General features: G+C 45.9%; 1 protein-coding gene across 2 annotated transcripts in view; it reads left to right on the top strand.

Moving 5' to 3' along the window:
- DNM3 (dynamin 3) overlaps positions 1-10141 on the top strand; it is a 412790-nt gene that overhangs the window by 378232 nt on the left and 24417 nt on the right. For both annotated transcript variants that reach the window (XM_011371704.2, XM_011371705.2), the window contains exons 19-20: positions 7387-7613; positions 8184-8420. In XM_011371704.2, the coding sequence (XP_011370006.1) occupies positions 7387-7613; positions 8184-8420 (464 nt within the window). The remainder of the gene's footprint in view (positions 1-7386; positions 7614-8183; positions 8421-10141) is intronic.

The raw sequence follows: 10141 nt of genomic DNA, 5'->3' as shown, positions 1-10141 counted from the left end.
TACGCATACGCACACCTAAAATATATACACACACACACACAAAAATACACACATACAATATGTTCATGTGATCATTTTCACCTTCTAAAAATTATGGAATGCCAAAAAGGGCTTCGCGTCCTCTCCCCTCGGATGCAAAGTCAGTCCAACCTTCCTTTTTTAAGGTGAGGATGACGCAGATCTCAAAGTGTCCTGCGGGATAGCCGTCAGTCGATCTATAGCGTATAGAGTCTCTCTCTTTTCATGGTTAACTTTGTGCTAGTCAGGATACGACATTGAAATGACGTGGTCCGGTTTGGTTCTTTCGGTAGCAGCTTTGTTAAAGTACAAGTGAGATCTCAAGTTATTTGAGAAACTACCTTTCACATAAGATAGGCTGCGATGGGGTGTTTTATAGCGGCTCTTCTTACTCTTGAAAAGGGAGACACTATTTTTATCCCTACTTATCTTCTGAGGACATGTTTTTACGTAAACCAATAATGTATTCTGAGCATTTGTTTGTAACAAATTTAATGGCAAAGTACCGAAAAGAACCCCACATCAGAATTTGAGAGCAACCTGGATTCTAACCTTCTTTGCATTTGTGAAATATTAGTAATAAAAAGTACTTGGCTGGGGGGCTTATTCCAGAAGATAGCATATATATGGAAGTCCTAAGAAGAATACAATTGTAAGAGACTAACATGGCTGCCTGTTGAAGACCTACAAGAGCCTTATCCATATTTCAAGATTCTTTTCCAAAATCCTATTTCTAAATATGGAAACCCATTTGTTATGCATGATCTATGCATTGTGTATGAATTTAAGAAGCCCAGGCACTCATGCGAACAATCTTGTTTTTAACCACCTCTATCTTGATACACATTTCGAGTGTTCAAACAAGTTTAGTAGGATGCTTTGAAGTATCAGCAGCAGGTAAGCAATATATTGGGAATTTGGAACCTGAACTGTATTCTTAAGTTTGGTCAATGGCCTGCTGTGTGACCTGAAACGAATCATTTGGTTCCTCTGAGTCGAAGTCACTTCTGAAACCAGATTACGAACCCTGAGCTGCCTCACAGAATTGTCGGAGAACATAATGAATGTGACTATATGCCATTTTGAAAAATATAAAGTACTAAACAAACAGTCTGTGTATTTTTAAAATTACCCTCTTCACTTGACTTAAATGAGTTCAGGTTGTTTGGCCGTGGCGTAGCCAGGCCCTTGCTTATTTAAACATTTTCCTGATTAAGTATCATTTATCTTTTCACTGTTTTACTGGGAGTCATTAGCGCTGCCATCAGTTCAAACGCGGCTTTGCTCTGCAGTGCATTAAACCATCAGCACAGGAAATGGCACTTCCTGTCTGTAGCTGCGAGGAGTCGCTTGACACGAATTAGTTAAAAAGAAGAAAAAGACCCTATTGCAAACCTATCCCACTTTCACCGTCTTGAGAAACACACACACACACGCACACACATGCACACGCACACGCACACGCACACACACGCACACAGGCTCATTGCCCTCCCTCCTCACTGGTGTGCTGGCTGCTTTCATGAATGGCTAAGCCCCCCTCCCTAAGGCGGCTTAGCCATGGAGGAGCGGCTCTGCCGGTTGTCCTGACACGGACCTCACAGAAGAACCATGAGAAAGCGGACCTCATTGAAGACTTCAAATAAAACTTCAAGGTCAAACCTGGAAGCAGAGACCGATAGGAATATGGAAAAAGCAAAACTCATCATCGAATGCCGGATCCTTAGGAAATGACGGTTATCTTTGTTTGAAATTCAACTTTTTGTCTCTACCAGAAAATAGTTTTAAATATCTAGGATGACCTCTTTTCTTTGAATATTATTTGATCTGCTTTTTTACTATATATATATATATATATATAGAGAGAGAGAGAGAGAGAGAGAGAGAGTAAAATTTTACTATAGTATAATTTTACTATTTATATATATATAAAACTATATAGTTATATCTTTTTTAAATTAGATGTATGTAAAAATAGAAGTCTTTTTTCTAAACGGCCTCACACTCTCGTGGCACCCTCTCGCCCAGAACGTCCGAGCCCTCTGTGCTCACTCCAGAGGCACCTCGTTGAGAGTAAGGGACCAGAAGCGTGGTGAGCATCCAGCACGTGACACCGCGTATACGTTGATCTTTGATTTGAAGTGAAGAGAGCTTCAGGTGAGAGAATCATCGGATCACAACCAGAAAACAAACACTTTGACTCCTCCTTCTGTATTCCGTCCTCTTGGCCCTGCCGCTTCTCTAAATGGCTTTGGGCGAAAAGCTCATTGTTCCCCCAGAACCAACCAGCACGTAACTGGGGCCCTCTCTCAGTGGACTCTCCCTGGGGCAGTGCTGTGGCCTTTCTTCTCTGGGACGAGAATGGCTCCTTCGCCTTCTAAAAAAAGAGCACGTTTCAGCCAACTTTCATAAGGTTCCGAGTGTGGTGGGCAGTTTCCTTTGAAAGTTTACATTAAGTGTTCTGCCACTCAAGTCTCCATATGGAATTGTTTAAGGAGTTTAAAGCCAGCCATAAATGCCTCGCCTCAGACATACTGTAAGCCTTTGTCTATTGAAATGCAGCAGCTGTTCCGTTGCTTAAACATACCAGGTAACAGCGACACAAAGAAATAGCAAGTTTATGACAGGCAGTCGTTCTCAAAGGCTGGAGTCAAAGCAGCAGAGTTTTGTTCAGGACTTTAAAGCTAACGCACTCGTGACAGCCCATGGCAGGCACGTTTTCATGGCTTCTTCTCTGTAGCTGTGCCACCAGAAAGACGTTCTCCATCGGAGAATCGAGAAAGTGGATCCAGTTTTATTTTAAAGGTGTGAATGGCCAAGTGGCACGTAATTCTGCGTGTGAGCCCACAGAACCCCCACCCATTGGGTACCCACTATTTTGCCCAGATTACATATGAAGAAACGGAGGCTCGGGGAGGTTTAGCGGCTCTCTCGAGATCACACAGCTGGGGAGGGCAGAGTCAAGATGGAAACCCAGGTCTTCTCATTCAGTCAGTGTCCTGTCCACTTCAGCATAAGATAATGCGTGTGGCGAGGCTGGGAAAGCGATGAGTCAACCTCTTCGAACCCGGGGGCGCCTATCCCCATGGCACATTCATGGGGTGTCTTCCCAGAGGGCCCTCGTGACTCAGAGATTTACCGAGAGTTCGTTTAAGTATTCAAACCAGGTCAGATAATACGAAAGAGAATGTGAAACTTAGAGCTTAGAGGCCCGTCACACCTGGATGTGTACTGCATCCTGCGTCCAGGACCCCTGGGGGCAGACACAGCCTCTCTCCTGGGCCCCGGGGGGCAGACCCACAGCCTCTGTCCTGGGCCACTGGTACTTCAGTGGAAAACTAGTAACACGTGCCCTAGTTTCAAAACCTACTGTGCGTGGAGTAGAGTGTTATTTTAAATGTCCATTATGTGAGAGGAGAGTACATCTTAAATGTCAGAGCACTGATTTGCTTCCACGGGTCGGGAATTCAGCTTTTTGCTCCAGAAACATCACAACCAGGGCCCAGAAGCTTCCCACGCAGACTCCCCGTCCCATCACTTCCCCCAGGGGCGACACCCCTGATACCTTCGACCACAGATTCGTCCTGCCTATTTTTGAGCTTTGGAATCAAACAGTATGTGCTTTCTCGCGTCCTACTGCTTTTGCTCAATGTTACATTTGTCAGTCAGAGGATGTGACTTTTTCAAGAAGGAAAGCTTCGTGACTCTCTGGGAGGTGCAGAGGAGGCTCGAGGAGAAATGAGAGAACCGTGAGATGGCGAAGAATCGCAACGTTCTAACCGAGCCCCTCTCCAAAACTGCGCAAATTCAAACTTCCAGATTAAGTCTTTAGATACGTGCCCCTGTGCACGAGAGCTATCACTGTTTTATCCAGAAACAGAGGTTTAAGGAAATGGTCTCCTTAGTAACTGAATTGTACGAAAACTCTAGAAGTGTCTGTTTGTGAAGGCTTTACATTGGGCGTAGTGACGAGGACAAAGGGTGAAGAGCAAACACTACGGCAGGTGGCTGGAGAAGGGTTAAAGTGTGAGAGAGAAACGTGGAACGTGTTTAACGGTTTCACATTCCTTTACACTGAGTCGAGCGCCATGGTGCAGTGAGGCCTGTTTATCCAGCCCGTAGAGTTTGAACTGCTGTGAGCTTTCGTGTGTGAGAATTTTTTTGCAAACCGTACAAAGGTGTATAGGTTATAAGGTGTTATTATTAAAAGCATAGATATTATTTCGAATCTTGCATTCAGGTACAATTCATTCAAGTTCTGTTCCATGAGGTGTTTTCTAAATGCCATTACCTAAAAGGGATTTCCTTGGCCTCTAGTTGTCGTGGTGAATCCGTGACTTAAATATTTGTCCCATTGACATACAGACTGCTCAGAAAGTCCCCGAAGTGTCTGGAAACTCCTCAAAGTCCCCCATCCCCCTTCGGTCCAGTCATAGCTTCGCCAGGATAGCGGGAGGAGAAGAGTCTTTCCAAAATTTTGCTTATGTGCAAAATAAAATGTCATCTTCTGCTCCGTATCAAACTATGTCACATGATGCCTGCACTATCGTGATAGCTTTCCAGGTGTTCTTCTGCCTCTACATCCCCAATGCCGGTTTAGCCCTCTATCCTATACAAAGGATAGCTTCTATCCACGGAGCACTAAGTGTCATCATGTGCAGTTTACACTTATTCTTTACTTAATCCTCGCAACAGCTCTCAAGGCAGCTCCTACCATTATCGTTGTTAAGGAACCTGAGACTCAAGGAGGGTGAGCTGTTTGCCCAAGAACAGTAAGAGTTAGAGCTGGGACTCAGCTTCAGAATGTCCAATGCCAGAGCAGATGCCCGTCACCGCCGTGCCGCGTTCCCATTTTCTCTCATGCTAATAATACTTATATGATTTCAGCACATTGCTGAATCTTTTGGACAGTCGGCAAGTCTCAGTGTGTCATATTTTGATGTGGAAGAATTGATTCAAGGCAGATCTTTGATCAGAATGCTGAAACTGGCCCTTATTATTTTATTTCGTGGTTTGTTTGACAGTTGCTTCTTAATTCAGATCTGCTTTAAATCTATTCTTGGAAGGATCTTCTTTTAAATTGCATTTAATAGATTCTAAGTGATACTCCAGTAAGATGGAGAGCTTCAAAAGAGTTTAACCCAACTGATGGCCATTGCCAGGAAAATTGTCTGGTTTTGAATTCGGAGTTGCGTCATCCTTCCAAGTGCATGCACACACCCAACTGGGGGATTTGTGCACTTGTCCGCCCCGTGAGTCTCCACAAGTGTGTTTAGAAGTGAGTAAGTCTTCCAGGAGGGGAATGAAAGATTCTTTAAGCCCAGTTTCCTGTCTTCCCTCTAACTCTGACTTTTCCTTCTTGACTTGTGATTATCTGCTCTCCCACTCACCCAAACCCAATGCCGGAGGCCTCTGTTCCTTTCTCCCTTGTCCTTCACATACATACAGCACCAAGGCCAGTTGGTCTCCGTTTATACTGTCATTTAAATGTGCTCATCTTTTATTCCAGCTTGCTAAATTAAGCCCTTGCTAAATTGTAACCTTGCTAAATGAAGCCCTTATCATCTCATAAATGACCTGCAGTAGCTTCTAACAGATTTCTTTATCTCCATTTGCAAAGTCTTTTCACAGCCAGATTAATTTTCCTAAAACTGTCTTTTATTGTTTCCTTTACTTGCTTAAAAGCCTTCCAAGGCTCCCCGTTGCCAAGCGGATAAAGATCAGACACTTCCTTGGCATTTAAGGCCATCGCACCTGGCCCCCGGTTACCTGGCCAAATTTACCTTCCACAACCGTCACCCATAAACCTATTCTACCAGGCAGTTGTCCGAACACCTCTTGTGTATGAGACTACTTCTGCACTCGAATCACTCTTGGCTTACAAAATACATGCAGAGAACATTTAATTCACAGCAAAGCTGTGATTTAGGTAATTTTCTGATGAGCAGAGTTATTTGCATGGTTAGATACCTTTAAAAAATTATGAAGCTCTGTGTTTTAGACTCTTGTCATCCCTGAGTTATAAATTTAACTACAACCTGGAAACTTTGATCATCTGACAGGTGTCCTATTGCCCACCTGAATTTGTAGCAATTAAATATACTGGCTTTTGGCCTTTCTTAGAGAAAGATCCAGTGTCTCTGGATAAGTGTTAGCTTTTTCATTTAACAGAGAAACTGAAAAATCCAAGTCAGTTTATTTTCCTAGGCTTATGTTAATTAGTATACTTGTTGTGCTCTAAAATAATGACGCTTAAACGTAAATTGTCTCCTTTAAGCACCCAATCAAAGGGAGTCAGAGGGTAATGGGAAGAGCACTAGACTTCAAATCAGAAGATTTCCAGTTCAACTTAATCCTGCGTGACTGGGCACATTACTTAAACTTTCTGAACTTCAGTTTCTTCATCTGTAAAACTGGGATAATAATACACGTTTCATAAGTATGCGGTGAGAATTAAGTTAGATAACTTTTGAAGGCACTTGGGATGCACCATATTTCATTGGTTCTCACATCCACTTTTTTCACATTTAATATTTCTGACGCGAAGAAGCGTGTTACACGCAATGGCGTCTTGACATTCTGTCATAATTCAGGTGGTGGTGGTTTCTTTCTCAGTGGCACATAAAATAGTGGCGAGTATTAGATCAGCGGTGTCTTAGATTTGCTGGAATGTGGTGGTTGGTTCTCTCTCCCTCGGTGCTGCGCCTCGTGTGTACTGTTCATACTTAAGTTTGTTTTTATGTAGCTATTAACCATGGACCCCATGCCAGTGCTCATCACTGTTACGTAGCAGGTTCTTCCGTAAACTTCTAGAAAGCAGAGAATGTATCACTTTTTTTATAAATCAACTTGTACAATTATCTGGGGTTCTAATAAATACTCTCTCATTATTGCTAATTCCACTTTTGAAACGAAATCTGAGATATTTATAGTACTCCTGAGATTTTGGTAAAAGCTCAGTGAAGAACTGGGAATACCAAGGAATGGGTAACTTGTGTTATTACCTGGGTTTCTTTACATCATTGTTTCTGGTTGAAAACACCACTGCCTGCCTCCTGGGGCGTCCGCCATCCATGGGCCGAGCAGCCTCAGACAAGGCTGTGGAAATGCTTGACAGCAGGCTTCGGCCCTCCTTTCAACCAACCTGTGTCTTCCTTTAGTGGCAACAGCATACGAAAGGGGGAAGCTTACCGGCACGGTTCTGCGGACGGGGAGAGAATGAGGAAGATAAGCGCGAACGGATGCACGACGTGGCCCCTTTCCCAGAGTGGGCTTCCGTGGACCGCGTCCCCAGGCTCTGCACCAGTCTCTACCGTTCCGTCACTCGCTCGTTCATTCCCGTTTTCCTTTTCTGTGGTGACCTGGCAGGTTAAAGATTTCATAAACTCGGAGCTCCTGGCGCAGTTATATTCTTCGGAGGACCAGAACACTCTGATGGAGGAATCTGCCGAGCAGGCTCAGCGTCGGGATGAGATGCTTCGGATGTACCAAGCCCTTAAAGAAGCCCTCACGATCATCGGTGACATCAACACTGCCACCACGTTCACCCCCGCGCCGCCCCCCGTGGATGACTCCTGGCTCCAGCACTCCCGCAGGTAGGAAGACGGCCCGCGTCTCCCAAGGCCTGCCAGGCGGGTCCCGCATCACTCTCTGGGCATGCTCCCCTAAAAAAGAAATATGAACCTAACGAAAGCAGAGGAAAAAAGATATTTAGGTCCAGGAGTGAGAGATGGGGTCAGGGGATCCCAACTCCCTTCAAAAACAAGCACGACACATCCTTGCTGTGGAATGCTACACGGCCGTCAAAAAGAACAGGCCGGTTGCATAGGGACTGAAATGAAAAGACGGTCAAGTTCATGTGAATCTTTAAAACAGAAAGTTAACTTGTAGAACATGGTGCCCGATTATGTACGAAAACGAATTCGTGCGTGCAGAGAAACCGTCTCAGACTGTAGTGTAAAGGACACACGGGAAACTGTCGCCACAGCGTTAAGGTGTGGGGACAGAAGCGTCTCACCATCTGTCCTGTCATCCCTTTTAACGTTCTTAACCCATATCTGAGTTTCTCAGTAAAAAAAAATAATACCTTTTTAAAAGCAGTCAGGAAGCTGTACGACGCTCTGAGAGCGGGCTTTGGGCAGACCGCTGTCTGTCTCTTCCCTCAGGTCACCACCTCCGAGCCCCACCACGCAGAGGAGGCCCACGCTGAGCGCCCCCCTGGCGCGGCCCGCGTCCGGCCGAGGGCCCGCGCCCGCCATCCCCTCCCCGGGACCCCACTCGGGGGCCCCTCCGGTTCCGTTCCGGCCAGGCCCGCTGCCTCCTTTCCCCAACAGCAGCGACGCATTTGGAGCCCCTCCGCAAGTCCCCTCCCGGCCCACGCGGGCCCCTCCCAGTGTCCCCAGGTGAGTGTTCCGCACGGAGAAAGCTGGTACTGGGGGTGCTCTGCGGTTCCCTTCTCATAGCACGACAGACAAAACATACTTGAAAAAGAAAATTGCAAAGACGTCATCATTTACCTTTGCAATTTTCACCCAGAGGGGAGTCCTGGGGTAACCTCCGCGCTTAAAACCCATACGCGGTCTAAACGTCTCCGTCATCACCTGGCGCAAACTAAATGGGACCAAAGAAAACTGAGTCCAAGTGAATGACATTTTGGCAGCTGTTCGTAGGATCTGACGGGGCAGCTTTGACATGAAGGAGCCGTGGCTGGGTCGCTGTGAGCTGTGTGCTCCACAGGTCATGAGCGTGCCGCCTTAGCCTCGCCTTCTCTGCCACCACAGGAATTCCCAAAAACCACTGACTTCAAGGAATAGCATCCATCTGCCCTCTGAACTATGACCCTGAAACCCAGTGTTATTAACTTTAATGTAGGCCGAGTAAAAATCTGGCTGATTCATCTGCGATTGTCTTTTAAAAAAAAAACGCATGGAAATTTTAACACAGACATCACGATTGCCATGGGCAGTCAACCACATGTGAGATAGAGCACTGTACATTGAATAATACATTTCGGCATTTGTAAGCAGATTTGGGGACTTAATTGTGAAACAAAATAACTGATAAATAAAAGGAACTCGATATAGTCAAAGCTAGATTCTCACCTTCATACATTTACGATCAAAATATATACAATGTGTATAATTAGAGATTTTGCAAATAGAAGGAAATTAGCCCATATAGAAAGTTAATAATTAAAAATTCAATTCAACTCATTTAAATATTGGTCTGCTCCATGAAAGACAACTTTGCTATGCACGTAGCATAAAAGCGGAAGTGACTTCCGCCCACCCATGAAGCCTGAGTCACTTTGCCCTGACTACGGTGCTTGCATCTATTTTGTTCTTCAGGGTTCTGGGGGTGAGGAAGAGAAGGGGCCTCTTAGACTAGCAGACAAGGGTGACGGAGCAGGGACGGCAGGGCACGTGGACCCAAGCGCTGGCTTGCCCCAGACGTGGGCCACTCATTTAACCCTGAGCCGGGAGAGCCTCACCTGTGACACTGGGACACATTCAACAGAGTCGTTGCCCAAGTCGTACGAGGCGAGGTATTTGAAAGAGTGATAAACCGAAAAGCGCTGTGGTTATCACCATTATCACCACTTTGGTCCTAATCAAAGAGGACATATGTGCTCTCAAACACGTATTTCTTCTCTAAGCTCAGTGGATCGGGCCGCTGATGGATTTGGGCCTGAGCTAAGTTTCTGGTAATAACGGGAGCAGCGGCAGCTGACGTTTAGTGAGTGTGAGGCGCACCCTCGGAACGAGCAGTGCAGGCACATTTCAGTTTCGTGCTCGCCACAGTGCAGCGAGGTAGGTCATTGTCCCTTCTGCAGACGAGGCACAGGCCCTGGACCTGCCGGGCTCCCAAGCCGTCTGGCTGAGGGGCCCCATCCCCCCAGCCATGCCAGGGGTTCTCGGCCTGGACGCCACAGACGCCTTTGTTGTTGGCGCTGTCCTGTGCATCTTGGGGTGTTTAGCACCATCCTGGACTCTTCCCACCTGACGTCACTTGCACTCTCCCGATTGTGACCACGAAAAATGTCTCTAGACTCTGTCATGCCAGGGTGAGCCCCCTCTGCTACTAGAGAAGCTGCCTGTCCCTTCCGTGTAAAAATAAATAAAGC

Source organism: Pteropus vampyrus, unplaced genomic scaffold (assembly GCF_000151845.1).
Source record: "Pteropus vampyrus isolate Shadow unplaced genomic scaffold, Pvam_2.0 Scaffold194, whole genome shotgun sequence".
Taxonomy (NCBI): domain Eukaryota; kingdom Metazoa; phylum Chordata; class Mammalia; order Chiroptera; family Pteropodidae; genus Pteropus; species Pteropus vampyrus.
This window is presented reverse-complemented; position numbering and strand designations above follow the sequence as displayed.